The following is a 22418-nucleotide window of genomic DNA, read 5'->3' as shown; positions in this document are numbered from 1 at the left end:
CGGTTTGTCTTAAATCATGGGAGTGGGCATATAAAATAGCTTCCAAAATAGCGACTGCTTCACCGGTGAAGACGGATGATTCAGGCGGGCACTTAAACTGTAAAATAATTTTGAATTTTGGGATCCAGCAGGCTGCGCCAACGCAGCTATCTGCGGACAGTTTAGACACATCGGTATAAATAAGAAGATGATCGGACCAATTTTGATGAACTACATAATTAAAGAGAGACTTAGTGTTCGGGGAACCTTTGATAAGACCAAGGTTCGTAACAATGACAGGACGATATACAAGGGCTTTATAGGGAATAGAAAAAAGAGGATTTATAGGCAGTTGAATATACGGATTCGGAAGTTTAGTAAAGTACAGGAAGCTATTCAAAAGACACGATTCGGGTTTGTTGGGATTGTGAATTTGTGATAGTTCGCTTAAACGACTCCAAAGAGGATGTGAAGATAGCTGTAACATTTTGCTGACAAACCGATCACAAAGGAATTGTCTCCTTATTTGCAACGGAGGGTCAACGCATTCAACCTGCAGAGCATTCGTAGGCGTAGATTTCATAGCACCCAGAATGATTCTAAGGCATTTATATTGTATTTTATTTAGTTTTTCTGAAGCTGATTTAATAATAGGGTCTAAAACGAATAAACCATAGTCTATATGGCTACGAACTATGGCATTGTAGAGGAGTTTTTGAGAATATGGGTGAGCTCCCCACCAAACGCCTGAAACTGCCCGAAAGGCATTGATACCTTTTTCACATTTTTTAAGAATATACTCTGTATGAGAAAGTCCATTAAGTCGGTTATCGAGAATAACTCCCAGAAATTTAGCCTTATCTACGAGGTCAATGCGCTGACCTCCATAATGAAAATCGAAGACAGGGACGATTCTTTTTCTAGAGAAAGCAACTGCCTGGCTTTTGGTTATCGATAAAGATAAGCCATGGTCAGACAGCCATGCATTATCATTATCAAAATGACTGTTAAAGTGTTAACTGTCAAACCACAGAGTATAGTAATACTTACAGAAATGTCAAACTGTTTTCTCAAATTGGCCGCGCTTCACTAAGCGTCCGCAACGCCATCATCGCCCATTCTAAAGAGGATATAAAGGTCAGTAAGCTAGTTATTTTACTCTTTCATCATTACAGTCCACTACTGGACATAGGCCTCCAGCAGTTGGATGGTTATCCCGCCACCGGTCGGCTTTTTAAGTTCCAAGGTGGTAGCGGAACTGTGTTATCCCTTAGTCGCCTCTTACGACACCCACGGGAAGAGAGGAGGTGACTAAATTCTTTAGTACCGTAGCCACACAGTACATTTTACTCTTTGGTAAGGCCCATTCTATCGTTCCAACTAAAGCTCGTGCACAGAGTACAGTAACGCCCGTTTTCTGAAACGTTTGTCAAAGTATAAGTCTACTAATCCAAAGAGTATATGTATCATGTACTAATCGGCTGTTAGATTTAAAACAGGTGTCAAATCAATTTGAGTTGCTTAAATGTCATTCACAGCAAAATTAGCTAGTCCTTGATTTCTTTGATTTGACATTCGGTTTGTAACATGTGGTCATGTTACATAATTAAATTTTATATATTTGTGATGTATCAAAATGTAAAGAAACTGTTACTTGTGATGTTATTTAATGCATTTGATAATACTCATACATCCAATAAAGCATCATATAAACATCTAAAGAAGATGCAAAAAAGAAAATAGTTCCTAAAAACAATAACTGACTAGCCCGTTGGCGCAGTTTGTAGTGGCCCTGCTATCTGTTCCGCGGGTTTTAGGTTCGATTCCCGTCTGATTCTGGGTGTAATATTTGTATTTGTATATTTATATATCTATTATTTCTATGTATATTTATAAAAAAATGTATGTTATAAGATATTTATTTATTTATTATTGTTTATTATTTAAAAAAAAAAAAAAAACAATATCATGAAAATAAGACGAAGAGGGCATCTTTAAAAGAAAAATTAAATTATCAGAATATAGACTGGTTTAGAAAAAAAAAAAATTAGTTTAGTAGAAAATAGCAGTATGAAAATATGATAGAGTAATTATGAAGATTCCTTATTCCTAGCGTATCATAATCTACCGAAATAATATTCAAAATGAAGCTAGAAACGATAAACATTATCGTCCATAGGGACGCCGCCGTCCCTTTTCATTTTTGCGAGCTAACAAAATAAAGAAGTCTTGACTTGAATGCTTGACAAAAATTTTAAATAGTATGGATCCTGACCTTGTATCAACGTGGTCACCCTACAGAAAGAGATAAAGAACATACGTGACGTAATTCAATGTCAAACTTTTGTCTTTAAAGCATTGTTTACGATGCACTCTCCAGTGTTTCGTATAAGCTTCTTGAAATACTCATACAAACTTGAATCGATTTTTCGTGAGTATCGAATACCGAGTTGTATGGTTACTTCACTATTGAGGTCCCGATGACGAATGTCAAAACGTGCCTATTATTTTTGCTATCTAATATCTATACATTATCTATAGTACACAATTTATCATTGGCAGTCATTGGCAAAAATCATCGGCGAAAACCTAATAGAGCCATAGTTTATAAAGAAGTTTATAGGTATTCATAAAAAAACATAGAAGAAATAGAACAATAAAATATAAACTTAAAAATGAATAACATCTATAAATTGAAACTCACTGCTCTTGGCCATCCGAACCCGACGGGTTTTAACGCAGAAGGTATGTTCTAATCTAACCAAAGATCGACGTATTTTAGTTATTATTTTTAATAGCTTTGTTAAATCCTTATATTCAGATGAAAAGGAATATAGAAGCGTCGTCCTTTGGCTAGAAGATCAAAAAATTAGGCATTACAAAATTGAGGAAAGGGAGGGCTTAAGGGATATTGAATCAGAAAAATGGAGTGAAGCCTATAATACATATCAAAGGGATTTAGTTAGTCCAGTAGTTGAAGGATCGCTACACGAACAGTTAAATTGGTTATTGTCATATGCAGTCAGATTAGAATATGCCGATAATGGTAAGTATGCATATGAGCTAATGAAATTACACAAGAGTTTATTATTACCACAGTATAATAATAATCAATCTATAATAAAAAATTAACTTTTTAGTTACGAAATATAAAAATGTAAAAGTGGAACAACCAAAGAAGTCTGCTCCAAATGTTGTATCTTCAAACCCATTGGATAATTTGGACTGTGAGTATTGTAATTTATGTTATTATATCCTAGTAATAAACTAGTGACCCGTCCCGGCTTTGCACGGCTGCAAAGCTGATACTAAATATAAAATAAATATGTGCAATGTAAGCACAAAAAATTGTTTATTTACATGTTGTAAATAAACAATTTTTCACATTAGAAATCTCTAAAACTATCAGTGTTCCTCTATTATTATAAACCTTCCTCTGGAATCACTCTATTTACTGAAGGAAACTAATTCAAAGTCCATTGCGTAGATTTAAAAATCTAAGCACACAGACAACGGGAAGCGACTTTGTTTTATACTATGTAATGATAAATTATGCTGTTTTATAATGTACCTATAGTAAGATTTTGTATAACCTACAATTAATTATTTTATATATTATATTCACCAAATTAGCTGTTTCTCAATAAGATTCAGCTATCACTATTATTAAAACAAAAACTAAATGGTTTTTCATAATATCAGTTTTTTAATCATTCAAATGTACCTTTTGATCAGTTTATTAAAATACTAACACATAGAGTATATCATTCTTTATTTTCGTAAATCAACAACTACGTGATATTAACTAACTTCTACATGTAAGCTCCTTTTTTATCTCTACAGTTGACAGTCCTGCATTTAAAGCTGGTGTTGAAAGAATTTGTGCCCTAACTGGAGTGGGACCTCATCCTGATCCAAAGGTCCGGTTATCTGCCGTTGCCAAGATATTAAAGACTAGTCCCCATCCTGACTTCCCAAAAAATGAAATGAACATGGTACAACAACCAGTTGATGTATTAGAGCTTCTCTTTATACAAGATTTACGAGAATTGCAAACTAAAATCAATGAAGCTTTAGTAGCTGTTCAAACAGTCACTGCTGATCCACGTACAGATACTACTTTGGGCAGGGTCGGAAGATAATTGGATACTGTTTAGTTTTTAATCTCATGTATTTGAAATATCAAATTGAAAGTTTTGGTAAAACAGATTTTTGTGTTTACTCAAATCTATAAAAACAGTAATGCATTGTAACACTACTGAAAATAAAAAAATAAAGTACTCGCTGACTGATAAATTTATTATTATTTATGTAATAAGCTATTCTAAATTGTAGTATATCAGCTGTCATTTAAGATAAATAAAATTATTTTATGAGTTTTATTTTTTCTAAAATTTTAACATTACTAAATAAAACACATTTTTATATATTCTGTCCTTATATTAATAATTATATTGCATAAATTTATGCAATGTTAATATTTTTTTGTTATTTATAAAACAATAATAAGTGACCAAATGCTCACAATAGCAAATGTCGTCAAACTTCTTTGAGTTATTCTTTATAGTAAACAAATACTATATTAAACTACAACATTCATAAAACTACATTATATACATGTACATTCAATGGTTATCAAATTCAGTGCATGCCGCCACCTTTCTCGAGCATTTGTGCAAATCTATTTGTGATAAGTAGAGATACATCAATGAATCTCTCAACGCAGTTAGTGAGGCATGTTTCTGTTCTGGAGTCCAGTTTTGATCCTGGCTTGTCAACACACTTATCCCAGCAGAAGTCATTGAACTCGTGAATCTGAAATCAAAGATTGATAGGTTTATTGGCTTTCAGTTGTGCCAGTGAAGCACGGTTGATTAAGCCAATGTCACATACAATGAAGAATACTGGAGGAGATTGATCGATGTGTTTGAGATAACAGTATCAATTTAATTTTGAAAACGGGCAAAATAGTCATACCTTATACTAAAACAATGAACATTTAATGGTAAACTAAAACTACAGCTGTTAGTAACTATTATTACTAACTAATTAGACTAGGACAGACATGATTTATTTACAACTTAAATTATTGATTTCAAAATATTTACACAAAAATGAACCTTAAGTTTGAAATCCATATCCCACAAAGGGATAGAAAACAAACGTGTTTTGAGAGATGCCTTTTAAAGAAACAAATACTGACACAATTTAAAATAGCGTTAGGGAAAAGACCTTAACAAATTAATATATTTCTATCATATTGTGAATGAGGGGATAGTCAATCATGTTATTAATAAGTTCGGCATATGGGGAGAGTTGGACAAATTTCAATATAAATTTCAGTGTAGGATTAGGATTTATAGGTGGGGAAGGTGGTTGGTGCATTGAAAGGATACTGCCAAAAGTGGATCAGAGACGGAAGGGAAGGCTAAGGAGAGGTCTACAGCAGATTTAGGGTTCTGATTAGGATATTGTTGGTTTATATGAATATGATATACAAAAATTAGCTCCTTCCGAAAATAGTTGTGATTAGGACTTCCTTGAGAAGAATATAAATTCCCTGTAATTTTGTAGTATTTGTTCTGTTCATAACTACATCTTAATGTGTTAACATTATATTTTGTAACTTCCTAGTGATCAAATTAAAATAAATATTTAAAAGTGAAGTCGTTTAATTCATAATCCCAACAGGTTATGGGCCTAGAGGCTTTAATATCATACGATCTTGTCAAAGCATTTTTTTTTATCTACTTATATTTAATCATCAAGAATGGAGAATTTAAAATGAAAAAGAAATATAGCACTATTTAATGGTGAAAAGTATAGTGTTTGGAAATTTAGAACATGTGCACTACTTAATGAAATAGACGTTTGAAATGTGGCTGATGATACACTGATGAAAAACTGCTTGATGTTATGTAATTTTTATCAGTTTGAACGAAATCTATGGACGTAAAATTCTAGTGACGCAGTTGGCATTGCGCAAATTATTAGGCTTGAAATTACAATGTGACACACAATTAATAAAACATTTTATAATTTTCGATGATTTAGTTACGGAATTGTTAGCAGCTGGAGCTTATTTAGACGAAACTGATAAGGTGTCGCATTTATTACTAACACTTACGAATACCTATGATGGTGTTATTACAGCTATAGAAACTTTATCAGAGGCCAATTGAACCTTGTCTCTTTTTAAAACGAGATTGTTGGATCATGAAGTGAAGCTAAAGAATGAAAGTAGTAATACAAGTAATAAAGTACTATACTTAGAAAATATAAGAAGAAAATTTTAAAATGAAAACCCTTATATAGTTACTAACAAAATTATGACTTTAATTCAAAAAGTAAGTCATACAAAATTACAAAGCGTCCTCATTGTGGAAGAAAGGTTCATTTTAAAAAGGATTGCTATTATTACAAAACAATAAATCAACAGAAAAATACACAGACAGTTCAAGCAATTGATACAACTTGAGGGTCGACATCACAACAATTCTTGGAGCAAGAAAATAAATTAGTATTTTACTAAACTCTGGAGTATCAGATCACATTATTAACAGGGAAGATTTCTTTATTAATTTTATAAATTTACAGGATTCGATCAAATTATCTGTTACTAAGCACGATCAATTTATTTCAGCTACCAAATGAGGAAATATTAATGTCATAAGTGACATGGATGTGCAAGGAGTTCTGGAAGATGTGCTCTTCTGTTGTGAGGTGCTGTACAATTTATTATCCGCTTCAAAGATGGAGCGAGCTGGAATGACGGTCATCTTTGGTAAAGATGGCGTGCAAATACTTAAGAACAGTTAAACCATAATAGCCTCCTATTATATAAGTGTAAATAATTTAATAGTTATAGAAACGTGGGTTGTAAATAATCAATTACGACATTATCGACATCTAGATGTCGTAATATAACATTTTTGTGACTTTGTGTAATGAATTATTACTCTTACACAATAATTGCAGAGCCACTCATTTGAATACAATTTAACTAAAAAGTAATTGCTTTTAAGATGACTATTATTTTATCAATTTATGGTAGCTGTGTCACGCTGTTTACTTCTTTCATAAATTGTATTCTAGTTACTTATAATTGAATACAAAAGATTTCATTATTTAGAATATAATCTTATAACCTAGGCTTCAGTTTTTAAAAAGTAGTACAGTGGTTTAGTCATAGTAATTAGCATTTACAAATATAACATTTTACAAAAAGCTTTTACATTTTTAAATAAAAAATAAATAAATTACTTGGGCATGAAACTGAGCCTTTTGCTTTTCGGCTAAAAGAAAATCTTGAAGTTCCGAATCCGCCGCCTTGCCGCTTGAAAAATCTGATAGGTCACTCATTTTTTATATATTTTTTCTTAAGTTTTTAGAATATTTAATTTATCTTTGATTTTTATCAATAAAGGCTTGGATTGGGAAATATCACTTCTAGATTAGAGGTTAGAATTATAGACTTCAAAATGGAACAAGAAAATTCTCTGAATTGTCAAATGTTATGTGTATATAATGTACTCTGTGATGTGTACACTAGTGATGTAACGAATGTTGATTTGTTGAATTTATCAAATTCCCGAATGAGGCGAATGAGAATGCGAATAATTGTCCAAAACATTCGCAAACGCAAATGCGAATGACCGAACGTTGACTTTTCAAATAAAGTCTGCTTAAAATATATGAAATTTTGTATAGCTTTTAAACCAAACATATTCGAGCTAAGACATGTTGAATGATCCACTTTTTATTATAATAATGGATCTGCAAATTTAGAAGAGGTGCGAGTAAGTCGCCGGCTTTTAACGAAAATATTTCTTATAGAAAACATCAGGAAGAAGGTCATTCCATAGTTTGTATGTATGCGAAAAAAAAAAAATAGGGAGAAGATCCAGTCTGTGTGGATATCTAGTAGTAAAAGATGTGATTGTAAAAACGTAACGGTGTTTTCATATCGAAAAGTTCTTCAAAACATTCTTCGTTATACAGTCGGTAAAAAATATACAGAGAGATCTCTTCTCTTCTATCTTCTTATACTTAAAGTTTTTACATCATCTATGAATTTTGGATTGTCGACAATGCGAACTGCCCGGCGTTGGATAAGTCAAATTGTTGGTGTTGTTATAGGGGAGCTTCTGCCAAAATTTTCAAACAGTACACCACACGGGGATTGACCTAAGCTTAGTAAACTCAGAATTTTTAGCATCTTTGCACCTATGGGCGTACTCAGAATTTTGTAGTTGGGGCAAAAACAAATAAATGTAAAACTCAATAAGTAATAGGAAATGAAATTTCTTATTTAATGCAACTTTTCACTCTTTTAGTTAAATCTAACTCAGAGCCAGGTTGGGGCTAACCCACCTTGCCCTACCGAGGATAATGATAATTATGTATGGGTATCTACGAAACGACGAATTCGGAAGCCTGCCTCAAGAAGGTCTCAATTTCAAACATATCTAACAGTTACGTACGCTAAATACATATTCCATTTACTATTTATTTCACTAAAAACAAATATCAATTTATCATTTTAAACGCATAAAAACTACTAAAATACGAATTCCGAGAGTACGGATAACTAATATTTTTTAGACATTTCAATAATTTTTTTTTTAAAAGGCAAATAGGGATGTGGTCATAATATTTTTAGAGGTGAACATTTTTAACGCAATCCCATAAAATATTAAAGTATACCACATAGCAATGGCATAAAAGTTTACTGTAGTTTACAGGATTTCTTTTTTAAACTTTAGGATGAGACAGGATTAGCCAATGAGAGCTTCGTGGAGAACAATGTTATTAGTCTTAGATGTTAGAGAGAGTGTGCTGCCGGCGCAAGGGTTTTTTATTCATACTTACAATATTACTCTATCTCTCACTCTATTGTCTGTGGTCGGCAAAGAGCAACACGGAGGGGAGTAGCCATGTACAGGCGTTCCCCTCTGTCAAGGTATAAGGCCAAATGGCCATATGCAAACAATAAAACTAGTTGCAGCCGCACTGATCACTAGACTAAATCTAGTTGCGCGATTGAATCAACGTCTTTCAAAAAATGCCAAATTGTTCTGTTTTTTGCTCCAAAAAAAGAACCGCCACGTCAAATTTACTAAAACATGGCGTTACCTTTCATACGTAAGTATTTTTTAATCACATTATTGTATACTTCTTTTAAACCTTTTTTAAACTTAAAAATTACAAATATTATCATTCGTGTTGACTCGATTTGTTTACCAACACAGGCCGCTCGCCCGCATACAATATGCGGATCGATCGAGCGACTGATCGGAGTCTATTTCCGAGAAGTCACTGTCGCCGAGCGATAGTGTTGTTACCGGTTTGTTTGTAGATGGTTATCGATAAAAACGGCAAAGGCAAAAGAGGAGACAGACATTTTTGAGATTTTGATTTACTTAAAATATTATATTGCTAGCTTTTTTAATAAACATAGTTATATAATGAAATTGCATTAAATTAAATATAATACACGTATTATGAGTATTAATACATTTTACTAGAATTACTTAATGTGAACTTCCACCATAATGTTTTATATAAAAATTTGGCAGGTTATCTAAAAATACAAATTTAAGGGATACATGGAAAAAATGGTAATACCAGATTAACCTGGACGCTCACAAAAAATAGTGTAATTTGTTCAGATCATATCAATACCACTAACTTTCAAGTGTTGGCGAACGATAGAAGGATTAGTCGAGGGCACCAAACCAACACTAACCACACTATTTTTGTCCCGTGAGTATTTTTTTTGTCCCATGTACAAGGTAATCAAGATATGGTTCACCATAGTCATAGTAGTGAAATGAAGCTTAGATTTATCAACTTTGAAAATTAACAATGTCCATCCTTTCAGAGTCATCAACAAATCATTCAATGTAGTAGATGACAAGCTATCATCTTATGATGCCATTAGTGTTACGCTCCCTACTCCCGATTCGTTGACATCACCGTGTACATCATCAACTCCTCAAAATATATGTTAACTTTAAATCGTTTATTGTAGACTGGCATTGTTTGGCACAACAACGTTGCACCAAACGTATTGTGACATAATTATAATAGTTAGACATAGGCTGTCGCGACACTTTTTAACTGACTTCCAAAAGGGGAGGTTCTCAATTCGACTGTATTTTTTTATGTATGTTACTTCAGAACTTTTGACTGGGTGAACCGATTTTGATGATTTTTAATTTAACAGAAAGCTGATGTTTATCATGTGGTCGCGTTTAAATTTCATCGAGATCTGATAACAACTTTTTGAGTAACCTTTGATAACGCGTATATATTACGTATATTGTATTACTTGTCGATGTAATTGTAGTCAGTTTTGTTTTCGTTTGCGAGCAAATACAATTATTGTAGATAATGATGTGTTATACAAAGTCTTACTACATTATATATTTCTATTATCATTAGTTTTTGCAGCGTACGCAATGTAAGGAATTTTTTACGTTATTTTTTTATTCCTTGGGTTACATTATTGGAGTTTTAGTAAGGATCCCTAATATTTTTGAAAATATAGTATAAACTATGTCGCTCAAGGATAGTGTAGCTTCTCAACGGTGAAATAATTTTTTGAATCGGTCCAGTAGTTTCGGAGCCTATTCAATGCTAACAAACAAACAATCAAATCTTTACTCTTTATAATCGTTTATTTTACATGAAGATGTTTGATTTGTAGTATATAATAAATTAAGTCTATTTTTATAATAACATCTTACCTTTGTATCACTTTAAAAACCTTATTTCCCTAACCGAGGACTTGAATTTATTGATAATGGATATCGACAGTTGTTACAACCACGGCTGTAAGCAACTTGTCAGTGTAGTTGCGACGTGTCATTATACTGTAATGACACAGAATGTATCTATGTGTGTGTGAAAAATGTAAGTGTGATTTTAATTTAGTATGTGTGAGTTTCGTAGTGACAGACGATTATTTTTGTGTGGGAATTAGATAAAGTGTGCATGTGTGTAATTTCCCCCCCGCAAAAAATGACAGACAGTTTTGTATCGGTAGCAGACGCAATGGCTACTCCCCTCCGTGTTGCTCTATGGTGGTCGGAAGTACGCCATATTTGTTTACTATTTAAGACTATTCCAAAAAAATAGAATATATATATTTACCCGGGTTTGGTAACGTTACCAATTACCATGATAAAATACCCGTAAGTAACGTTAATTTTATCAAATAACTTTTATACCGTTAAAAATTTTAACGGTAATTAAGTAACGGAAACGTTTTTTAACCATAGATATAGTAAAAAAAAGTAGATAATGCGCGGCCTTTGTTGTTAGTGAAGCCACAAAACTCGGCTCCTTCAAGTAAATACACGCGCTCACGCACACATATGCATCAAACTACGCTCATTTTCGTTAGTATGTCACGAGGCTTCATACAGTAACTTTGCTTATAAAATGCCGTCTTGTGTGATTAAATGGTGCAAAAACAATACCAAAGTAAACAAAAAATCTGAAGGAATATCGTTTCACACGTAAGTACATATAAAACTTTAAATTTATTGTTATTCCAAAATAATATTGAGGTTATTCGGAACTTATAATTTCAATGTCACGAAATGACGTACCACGGGAGTGTTGCCAGTAGTTCTTTTTTTCAATACCCCAAAATCTGGGTAAGTAAATTGTACGCAATCAGAAAAATAATTAAGTAAAAAGTAGACATAGTTATTGTTTTTTTTTTCTCGTGTTATTTTATGTTACATAAATTGAAAATAAAAAAATCAAAATATATTTATGAATTATTAACTCGTTTGTTTTATGTTTTAACTTTTTACAATTTTTGAGTAAACTAGGTACCCATATTTTACTATCAAATTTCATGGTTTTAGGTTTCCAACGAATATTTTAATAAGAGGTGAATGGGTAGCGGCTGTAAGACTGAGAAAATGACCACGATTATGCTGGCCATGCGCATAAAGTCAATTTAATACGATTAGTGATTGAAAAATATTTGAACTTAAGACTACATCATATTAGTAAAATGCAAACAATGACGATGACTCTGAGTTCTAAGCGACACAAATTTAAAAAACTTATACAACATAAAGGATTCTAGGTTTAAGAAAAATAGTTAAAAAAACGGACTGCAAACTGAAAAGAGATAAACAGAGGGGATAGGAAGTGTCCATTCATACGATTATCTTACGAATATATTTTTTTATTATTCTACCGATTTTTTGTTTTATTTTTAGTAAACTTATTTAAAACTATAAACAGGTTTTTATTTTCACATACCCATTTTACCTATATTAAATTAATTTTTAATTCGTAATACGCAAGATTTCGTTAATGCTAAGACGCTGAAGATATTATATTGTTCACTGGTCCGGAGTGGCTTGGAATATGCCTCACAAGTTTGGAGTCCGAGGTATTCTGTTTATATCGACAGGATCGAAAACATTCAAAAAAGATTTTTAAAATACTTATGTTACCGTACTGGAGAAACATATAAGTCCGACCAATACGATCAGATTTGTCGGAAGCACCATCTATTACCGTTGGCATATCGTCGCAAAATAGCCGACACAACATTCTGGATTAAAATCGTTTCTAATGGTGTTAATTGCCCCGACCTTCTGTCTCTGTTACAGTTTAATGTTCCTACTGGTAATCTTAGAAATTTTAAACCTATACATGTGCCTTTGGCAAAAAGCAATTATAGGCAGAATTCATTTTTACTAAGAGCTGGTAAACACTTCAATGACTTGTGTATGACTACTGATTTCGATCTGTCCAATGTAAGTCATATCTCTGCTAGACGCAAGCTTTCCGACATCTATTTTGAACTAGAATAAAACCATGCTAGTATAATTATAAGTATATTACATAAATATTTACTAATATAATGTGTATAAGTTTTTCTATCGCGAGCTCAACTTAATTACTATTTTATGTCTATCTGTGTGAATTTGTAATTGGTTTCTGTAATTTCCTAATATGTATAAACTTTAATTGTATATTATTATAACTATAAATTCACCTTAAATAAATAAATAAAAAATAAATAAAATAAATAAATAAAAAAGTGGCTTCAGTTTTCTGTTCTAGGTGCGTTATCTACCTTTTTTTACTTGATCTATGTTTTTAACATTAACTTTTTTGGTCCCGGTTAGTCTGACTACTTTAATAATAGAATATACCATTTTTTTAAATTAAATTTATTATTCTCCTTATTAACCGACTTCAAAAAAAGCAGGAGGTTACTTACCTTATATATATTTTATGTATGTTCGGGGATAACTCCGTCGTTTATGAACCGATTTTGATAATTTTTTTTTTGTTGGAAAGGAGATATACCTTGTTTGGTACCATGATAAGGAAACCAGGATCTTATGATAGGATCCCAGAGAAATCGAGGGAAACTCTCGAAAATCCGCATAACTTTTTACTGGGAGTACCGATTTTAATGATTTTTAAGTTTTTGATTTTTTAATCGAAAGCCGATGTTTATCATGTCGTCACATTTAAATTTCATCGAGATCTGATTACAACTTTTGGAGTAATCTTTGATAATGCGTATTTACTTGACTATTTTATCATCTACCTACGTTGTATTACTTGTCGATATAACGTACTATATACATACATAGTAACTACGTTGTGTATATTATCGAATTGAGTAACCTCCTCCTTTATTTGAAGTCGGTTAAAAAACGAGAACATAGCTGAAGACTTTTTTTAGCTATATAAAAAAAATTGGCACGTTTTGAGGAGAAAATAGTCGACTACGAAATACTGTTTTGGCCAATAATTAACTACCTACCTAAAACGTTCTGAGCTGCAGTTGTCCCTTTCTTGTTGTTTTTGGGATAGGTCTGGAGTAGGGAAGGGTCAAAGCAATACGTATATACGTCAGCGAAGTGATGCCTCATAGTCGATAATTATATCGATACACTAATGACGTAATTTTTAATCGTTATTTTCTAAAATTCGTATTAACAAAATTAATAATCTCTCGTTTCATAACTACAATAAAACCGTATTTGGATGCGGTTTTCATTGTAACACTGTGCAAATCTGGGCTAACGAAGGGTTTAACTAACAAATAAAAATGATAATTATGGTAAATAATTATGTTGTTTGTTTTTGGTATCAAATTACAAGGCCTCAATAGAAGGATTTAAAAAAAGTATATCATGATTATTATTAGGTAACGTAATACTAATAAAAAATACAATAAGAAAGTTGAAATGAAATGAAATAAAAAAGTTGAGTTAAAGGACTACGCTCTTTCCCATGCCTATGCTTAGCAAGCTACGAACCGCTCTTCTTCCTCGCCTCCTAGGCGAAAATCAACATCAGGGTTTACTCTTTCCAATATATTTTTTTTATCAAATTCGGAATATCCTGTAAAAAGTTATGCATGGTCAAACATAAAAAAAATATAGGTACGTGGCGACTTTAGAACCTCCTGTCTTTTTTTTTCGTCAGAAAAAATTACTTAATTGTTATCTTGACATTACTGAGGAGCAGATTAATAAACTTGAGCGAATCCAGAATTTACGTACCTATGCGATTCGTATTTGGACTTCGCAAATATGATCATATTTCTGATTTGCGTAAAAAACTCAAGTGGATCACAATTCGTTTTCCCAGGAATTACGCATATTCTCAACGTACTTTATTCTATTTAACCCTGTTGCACCTGCTTATCTAAAGCAACGATTTACGAAATGTAATTCCAATTAGTGATTCCCATGAACGCAGTCTTCGTTCGGAGGATAGTTTACTTCTTGAATTTCCCTCTCACTCATCTTCCTTTTATACTACATCTTTCACTGTTCAAGCTTTTCGACTTAGGAATTCTTTAGACGTGTAAAATTGCTTTCTATTTTTAACCGACATCCAAAAAAGGAGGAGGTTCTTAATTCGACGTTTTTTTTATGTATGTTACTTCTGAACTGTTGACTGGGTAGGTATATCGATTTCGACATTTTTTTTAAATCGAAAGGTGGTGTTTTTTTTTTTGGTCCCATTTAAATTTATTTGAGATCTAACCACTACTTTTCGAGTTATATCTTATAATGCGTTTTTAATTGACTATTTTTTCCTCGACGATTTTGCTGATTTTTAATTCAATCTATAGCTGATGTTTATCATATGGTTACATTTAAATTTCATCGAGGTCCGAACTTTTTGAGCAATCTTTGATAACGCCTATTTAGTTTGTGTACTTGACTATTTTTTCGTCTGCCTACGTTGTATTACTTGTCGATGTAATTGAAGTCGGTTTTTTTCGTTTGCGAGTAAAACACAATTATTAAAAAGGCTGTCAGGAAGCATTTTTGATATTCAACGTGAATAAAATTATATGTATGTATGTATAACTTGGGTATCTTTAAATCAAGAGTGAATAGGCATCTTCTAGGCAAGCGCGCACCACCTTAGGCTGCATCTTCACTTGACTCAGGTGAGATCGCAGTCAAGCGCTAGTCTATATATTTAAAAAAAAAAAAAAAAAATGTACTTATATGTATATTTCTTTAACATATTCATACGTTTATGTCACAATTTGTACACCAACACCGACACAATACCTACCATCTCATCTGCCCCTAGTTTGCCAGGAAGAGATCGCTATTCAGCGATAAAGCCGCTCTTTGTACCTTATGATACTTTGTTAACATCAGTCTGATATGTATTATTTCAATCAACCACTCTTTTAAAAAATTGAATCGATTACGTAATTTGCCTAACTAAAAAGAATACTTAAATAAAATACTTATAAAATAATAATAATAATAGTTAAAAAAACCGCCTGCATGATATTTGTAAGAGTACAGTACATAATGTTTGATATTGTCGTGATTTATTTAGCTGCCTTTGTGTAATTATTGAATTTTTATCTTGTTCCAGCCTTTTCAGTTGACTTGATGACTCTATTAGTTGTTCTGCACGCAGGCAGGTTTTTTTTTTTCATTATTATTTTTAACCATTGTTATATCGTCGCAATTATGTGTTAATTACTATACCTACGTATTAATAACCGCGACAAACATGAGACATTACAAATTATATACTAAGACAGACGTTTTATACTATTTATGTATTACTACACTATATATATATATATACACTTTTCGAGTTATATCTAATAATGCCTATTTACTTGAATATATTTTTTGTCGACCTACGTATACCTTAAATTTTTTTACTGGGTGTACTTACTGATTTTGATGATTCTTGTTTTAATCGAAATCTGATGCCTGTCGTGTGGTCCCATTTAAATTTAATCGAGATCTGTTTACTACTTTTTGAGTAATCTTTGATTGATCTAATTGAGGTCGGTTTTTTTTGTGAGTAAACAATTATTTGAATATAGATACAAAAGTTGTATGATTGTTTTCCATACGAAAGAAGGTTGCTTTATCTATTTACATTAATGTCAGTGAAAAAAAAAACAAGAAAATAATCAAGGTTTATTATTAAACTCTTTTGGCTCAAGGTTTCATATTTATATCCTTTTTGCAGAAAAGCATTTAAAACCCATTAATAAATTATTTATTTCGATTAAGGTAAAATAATAATTACTAATTAATTTTTTTGGTAATTTTGTAAAAAATGTCCTCATCTCGAAATTACAATGCATTTTTATTTATAAAATTAAGTATTCTGTCACTAAGAGTCTTTTTCTTATCATGTGAAAATATATAGTCACAAGCACGGAGACTTAATCTAACAAGCTTTGATGGGTCTATTCCAAATGTTTCAGCGCAAATACGATATTCCTGCGAAAGTGATGTAGCAAATATTCCTTTGTCGTCAGTCTGGAAATAAAAACGAAATTCAATACATTTTTCAATTTAACAACCACAACTTAAATTAAAAACCATACTAACACCTAAAACAATGGGAACATTTGCATTGTAAAGTTCTTTAAAATGATGTGCCGAATAGCTTGGTGTTGATTTTGTGTTCACGTTACTTGTTAAGCATAGCTCTGAAAAAAAAATTGATCATACTTATAAAGATCACACTGATAAATACTTAAAATGTTGTCTGATAAAAGAAGAATATTTTAAGATAGAAAATTTTCAAAAGAAATTCCTTCTTTTGCTTGACAGTCACATATAAAGTTTAAAAACAAATTAAAAGTAAAAAACCTTTTTTAACCGATTTCAAAAAAAGGAGGAGGTTACTCAATTCGACCGTATATATATATATATATATATATATATATATATATATATTTTTAATGTATGTTCGGGGATAACTCCGTCGTTTATGAACAGATTTTGATAATTCTTATTTCGTTGGAAAGGAGATATCCTTAGTTTGGTACCATGATAAGGAAACCAGGATGGGATCCCAGAGAACTCGAGTGAAACTCTCGAAAAGCCCCATAAATTTTTACTGGGTATACCGATTTTGATGATTTTTAATTTAATTGAAAGCCGATGTTTATCATGTGGTCACATTTAAATTTCATCGAAATCTGATTACAACTTTTGGAGTAATCTTTGATAATGCGTATTTACTCGACAATTTTTTTGTCTACCTACGTTTTATTACTTGTCAATATAATTGAAGGCGGTTTTTCTTCGTTTGCCTGCAAACACAATTATAAAAAACAAGGTTTAATTTAAATGAGCTAAAACGAAAAAAAAAAAAAAAAAAATTTTACTTTAAAACTTTTACTATCTACTTATAAAGTCATTACATAATTTATATGATAGAAAAGCTTGTCGCGAGATTTGAGTACCTACTCGTATTCCCTTAGTTTAAATATTTTAATAGTTAAAATGTATCACATGAAGTTATTTCATTTACTTGTTTATCTGGACAAGTAAATCTTGCGACAAGTATTGTATAATAAATGTAACAATATCCTACAAATATACCCTTTTACTCTGTGCGAATGTAAGCAAAAAGTAACTGCATGGCTTAAAACTCTAAATTATGATGATACAGAAGTTTTACTTGGGCATATTTTGTTAATAGATTTGGATATCTAAATACTTAGTCTTTCTACACAAAAAAAAACACACAAACACACACACAAACACACATACGCGCACGCACGCACGCACGAACGCACGCACGCACGCACGCAAGCGCGACGCGCGCGCGGGCTCTCGCACACGCACACGCTTACGCTCACGCACACGCTAACGCTCACGCTCACGCACACGCACACGCCCACACACACACAAACACACAGGTATTTACTAACAATTTTCTTTTTTCTTTTATTTAATTGTATTCTCTGTAAAGCTTAGTTTGCTTCGTCATAACTTTCTATTAAGTATGAGTGTGTTAAGGAAAAGTGACTCCTTCTGGCACGGGAGCTTATTGCACTCAAAAGAAGTAAACCTTTATGTTATGATTGTAATGTGGTTATTGATGAAATAAACATTTTATTTATTTTATTTATTTATAAATAAAAGCTTGTTTTTACAAAAGGCTTTTTACTTTTAATTAATTTTTTACTTTTTAGTTATCGCTGGAAATTTTCTCAATCTATTATTTAAACAAAAACTGTTATTCAGGTTGAACTGAAATAGTTAGGCATAAAATAGTTAATCCGCCATATTAGATTTATACTGATGTCACTTTATTCGAATTATTCTTAGCAAGCCCTTTCATTTGATACTCATATGGTAGAAGTGCATTAAAAATAACTAGTCTGCCATCTTAGATAAGCTGCCATGTTGGATTTAGAATGTCGTTATAAAGTTAAACATGCATTATCATCCAAATTGAACTGGTATACAAAATTTCAGCTCAATCGGTTGACGACATCTCCCTCAAAATTGAGTTGCAAGATTTCACCCAAACGTGCATACATACATACATACATACATACATACATACATACATACATACATACATACATTGCAAGTAAAATAAAAGCTTGTACAAAATTGAGGTTGCTTGTTAGTCCAAAATTAGCCAATTGTCTCTTTCCATAGGTTGATGTGCATTATTTATGGACGGGTAGTAGTTAGTCAGTAAAATGGTCAATTAAACATGTATTATTTAATGGAGATAACTCAAAAAAGAACTCGTCAGATATCAATCAAAATCAAATGGAAATACATGACAACCTCTTTCGATTAAAAAGGAATCATCAAAATCGGTACACTCATTAAATTATTATTAAGTAACACACATAAAAAAAATACAGTAGAATTGAGAACCTTCCTCCTTTTTGTGTAGTTGGTTAATAAATAATTGTGTTTGCTCGCAAACGAAAAAAAAACCGACTTCAATTACATCGACAAGTAATACAACGTAGATCGACGAAAAAATAGTCAAGCAACTACGCGTTATCAAAGATTACTCAAAAAGTAGTTATCAGATCTCAATAAAATTTATATGTGACCACATGATAAACATCAGCTTTCGATTAAATTAAAAATTATCAAAATCGGTACACCCAGTAAAAAGTTATTGCGGATTTTCAAGAGTTTCCTTCGATTTATCTGGGATCCCATCATCAGATCCTGGTTTCCTTATCATGGTACCAAACTAGGGATATCTCCTTTCCAACAAAAAAAGAATTATCAAAATCGGTACATCCAGTAGAAAGTTATGCGGTATAATACAACATAGGTCGACGAAAAAAGCGTCAAGTAAAAAGGCATTATTAGATATAACTCGAAAAGTAGTTGTTAGACCTCAAATAAATTTAAATGGGACCAATTGGCACACACCACCTTTCGATTAAAACAAAATTTGTCGAAATCGGTCTACCCGGTCAAAAGTTCTGATGTAACATACATAAAAAAAAAATAAAAAAAAAATACAGTCGAATTGAGAACCTCCTCCTTTTTTGGAAGTCGGTTAAAAAGCTAACTAATTTCATTTTTAATACTATCATGTACCACCAATTATGAATCTTTCTTACCCACAGGTATTTGTGACTTGCATAACAGTTGCCATATCTCTTCATTTCCTCCATAATTTGGATGTATGCAGACTCCATGACCAATGCGTTCTGGTCTAAATTTAAGCATTTCTGTAATTTCTTGTTGATTTGGTATTTCACCACAATGCAATGTTACCTAATGAATATAAAAAAATATAGAATTTCAATATATTCTTTTCTCTATATAATATGATAATAATTATTAAAGCTACAAAAATATGATCCATATAGATTTTATAAAATTATAATTATGGTATGATAGTATTCTTAGATATTAAGATTTTTGATTGGCTATTCAAATTTCAATTCAAATTTACACAATTTAAGCTATTAATATAAAATCATTATACTTTTAAGCCAGCTTCTCTTGCTCTTGTCAAAGATGGTAGAAAATGAGAGAATCTACCCACAGCTGGATTACCACTCAACTCAATGCCAACAACTGTATCGGGATATTTTCTATGATATTCTATAGCCAAGTTGGTTATCATTTCGACATCATTTGGGCTACTTCTATTTATTGATATAATTAAACATGGTATAATTGAGAATTTCTCATTTCTGTAAAATACATAATAATTAATAGTAAATAATTTTTTTCAAATACTCAACAAAAATTTCATTGAGTTTGGGTTACACATCAGTAATACAGCAGACAAGTGTTTTGGTCTAAATCTGGAGCAGCCCGACTGATAAATACCAACATTCTCAAGTATTGTTCTGAAGGATTGGGGATAGGCTCAGCAACACACATGCATGCTTCTAGTGTGGCAGACGTCCATTGTAACTGCTTACCATTGGGTGGGTACGCTTATTTACTATATTAATAGTAATAAAAAAATATGTCAAAGATAAATAAAGAAGTACAAGTTTGGCAACTATGAGGCATGTTCATTCATCATTACAGCCTATAGAGTCCACTGCTGGACATAGGCCTCCACAAGTTTACACCAAAAATAATGTGAACTCATGTGTTTTGCCCATAGTCACCACGCTGGGCAGGCGGGTTGGTAACCGCAGTACTGGCTTTGTCGCACCGAAGACGCTGCTGCCCGTCTTCGGCCTGTGTATTTCAAAGTTCAGTAGTTGGATGGTTATACCGCCACCGGTCAGCTTTTTAAGGGCTAACATCTAGATTAGGTAAAACCGAATTAGAAAAACCGAATTATGGGGTTTTTGGGTGTGGAGGGTGGAGGGTGTAGGGGAATCTATACAAGGTAACACTGTCACACCTCAAAACCCCATGGTTATGGAGATATCCATGGTTAAAGTTTTGAGGTTAGAAGAAGAATTTAAAGCTATTATAATACCTTTGAGCTCGTACTGTTTGCATTGTGTGACAAATCGACACTTTTAAACAAAATAACGGGTCTGACATAATATTCTAATAAAATTAGTAACATTGCGTGCTAGAATATAGGTTTAGAAATTCGAAAAATACCCAAAACCGAATCGGAGCACCCCACTGTCCACGTGGTCTTGGTCTGTCCTACCCCTAGAGTGTTTTTTTTTGTGCCGCGGAGGCGCGGAGGGAGGGCAGCCCTCGCCCGCCGTGTGAAAGCGCGCGAACGAATGCGTAGAGGAGCGGCGGAACGGAGCATGAGTGAGCGTGCTTTTGCACGCAAGGGCGGAAGGGCTGCACTTCCCGCAGCGCCGGAGCCAAGCGTTCCTCTAACTTTCGAAATTCTTCTTCTAACCTCAAAACTTTAACCATGGATATCTCCATAACCATGGGGTTCTGAGGTGTGACAGTGGTACCAGGGGTAGCGTTCCCCACCCTCTCCCCCCCCATCCACCCACGGTCCCGAAATTCGGTTTTACCTAATCTAAAGCTTTACCTTTTTAAGTTCCAAGGTGATAGTGGATTCTTTAGTACCGTAGCCACACAGTATGTTCATTCATACCTCATAGTTTGAACTATTGTTTCTAGATATTGTTTATGAGTCATGTGTGGAGTTTGCCGCGGTGTGCTTCTCAACTCAATGTAACAGCATCCATCTTCTTCGAATTCCCGCAGGGTCATATCCGTTGCCATAGCAAGCGATTCTGGTACACTTGTTAGTTCATGTGCTATTGTAAATAATGAAAATGCACTGTAATGGACGTGTAAAAACTGTTTTAATGAATTAAGTACATTGTATTACTCGTATGTTACCATTTTTTTAGAATAAGATTCTTACTCAAGCAGTGTTTTCGAATCTCCAGAACTCATTTGAAATTCATTTATAAAAACATTCGTCTTATCTTTTATACCCAAATCGGCTAAATATCGTTGCAGACTAAGCATCGTAGACCGGCTTAAAGAGCCATTTAAATGAGCGTGTAATTCCTAAAATAAACAAAACATGCTTAATGTAAATAAACAATAGTAACCTTTATTATTCATTGTCACTTACAATTTTAGGCATTTCACGACAAAGTGTATCTAGATTCATTTTATGTATAAACTTGTTCAAGTTGATAATAATAAATTATCGAAGATTATTTCAGTTAATTCAGTTCTTTGCTAAATGGC

At 32.5% G+C, this 22418-nt stretch overlaps 3 protein-coding genes across 3 annotated transcripts; 1 reads left to right on the top strand and 2 right to left on the bottom strand.

Moving 5' to 3' along the window:
• Positions 1-2488: 2488 nt before the first annotated feature.
• Positions 2489-4361, top strand: LOC123670290 (RNA transcription, translation and transport factor protein). Its single transcript, XM_045603796.1, has 4 exons — positions 2489-2724; positions 2801-3025; positions 3120-3206; positions 3823-4361. The coding sequence occupies exons 1-4, from the start codon at positions 2655-2657 to the stop codon at positions 4119-4121; spliced, it is 681 nt and encodes a 226-aa protein (XP_045459752.1). The 5' UTR covers positions 2489-2654; the 3' UTR covers positions 4122-4361.
• A 163-nt stretch (positions 4362-4524) lies between these two features.
• On the bottom strand, positions 4525-7511 carry LOC123670291 (mitochondrial import inner membrane translocase subunit Tim8). The gene is made up of 2 exons (XM_045603798.1): positions 7243-7511; positions 4525-4794 (listed from the first exon to the last, which is right to left on the bottom strand). The coding sequence occupies exons 1-2, from the start codon at positions 7339-7341 to the stop codon at positions 4621-4623; spliced, it is 273 nt and encodes a 90-aa protein (XP_045459754.1). The 5' UTR covers positions 7342-7511; the 3' UTR covers positions 4525-4620.
• Positions 7512-16437: 8926 nt separating this feature from the next.
• On the bottom strand, positions 16438-22418 carry LOC123669942 (adenosine deaminase-like protein). The gene is made up of 7 exons (XM_045603454.1): positions 22300-22418; positions 22084-22232; positions 21808-21996; positions 20254-20464; positions 19883-20039; positions 16872-16972; positions 16438-16799 (listed from the first exon to the last, which is right to left on the bottom strand). The coding sequence occupies exons 1-7, from the start codon at positions 22336-22338 to the stop codon at positions 16611-16613; spliced, it is 1035 nt and encodes a 344-aa protein (XP_045459410.1). The 5' UTR covers positions 22339-22418; the 3' UTR covers positions 16438-16610.

The sequence above is a fragment of the Melitaea cinxia genome, chromosome 4 (assembly GCF_905220565.1).
Source record: "Melitaea cinxia chromosome 4, ilMelCinx1.1, whole genome shotgun sequence".
In the NCBI taxonomy this organism is placed as follows: Eukaryota; Metazoa; Arthropoda; class Insecta; order Lepidoptera; family Nymphalidae; genus Melitaea; species Melitaea cinxia.
Note: the sequence above shows the minus strand (reverse complement) of the source record. Positions and strands in the feature narration are given on the sequence as shown.

What these genes read in the sequence shown, in the direction of transcription:
- LOC123670291 (XM_045603798.1), bottom strand. Translation starts at nt 7,341, where the DNA reads ATGAGTGACCTATCAGATTTTTCAAGCGGCAAGGCGGCGGATTCGGAA. An exon ending in AGGCTCAGTTTCATGCCCAA is followed by an intron (nt 4,795 to 7,242) that starts GTAATTTATTTA and finishes CTTTGATTTCAG; the next exon opens with ATTCACGAGTTCAATGACTT.
- LOC123669942 (XM_045603454.1), bottom strand. Translation starts at nt 22,338, where the DNA reads ATGAATCTAGATACACTTTGTCGTGAAATGCCTAAAATT. An exon ending in ACAATAGTTCAAACTATGAG is followed by an intron (nt 20,465 to 21,807) that starts GTATGAATGAAC and finishes TGTATTTTACAG; the next exon opens with AAATGAGAAATTCTCAATTA. An exon ending in CAAGAGAAGCTGGCTTAAAA is followed by an intron (nt 20,040 to 20,253) that starts GTATAATGATTT and finishes TATATTCATTAG; the next exon opens with GTAACATTGCATTGTGGTGA.
- LOC123670290 (XM_045603796.1), top strand. Translation starts at nt 2,655, where the DNA reads ATGAATAACATCTATAAATTGAAACTCACTGCTCTTGGCCATCCGAAC. An exon ending in GACGGGTTTTAACGCAGAAG is followed by an intron (nt 2,725 to 2,800) that starts GTATGTTCTAAT and finishes CCTTATATTCAG; the next exon opens with ATGAAAAGGAATATAGAAGC. An exon ending in CCCATTGGATAATTTGGACT is followed by an intron (nt 3,207 to 3,822) that starts GTGAGTATTGTA and finishes TTATCTCTACAG; the next exon opens with TTGACAGTCCTGCATTTAAA.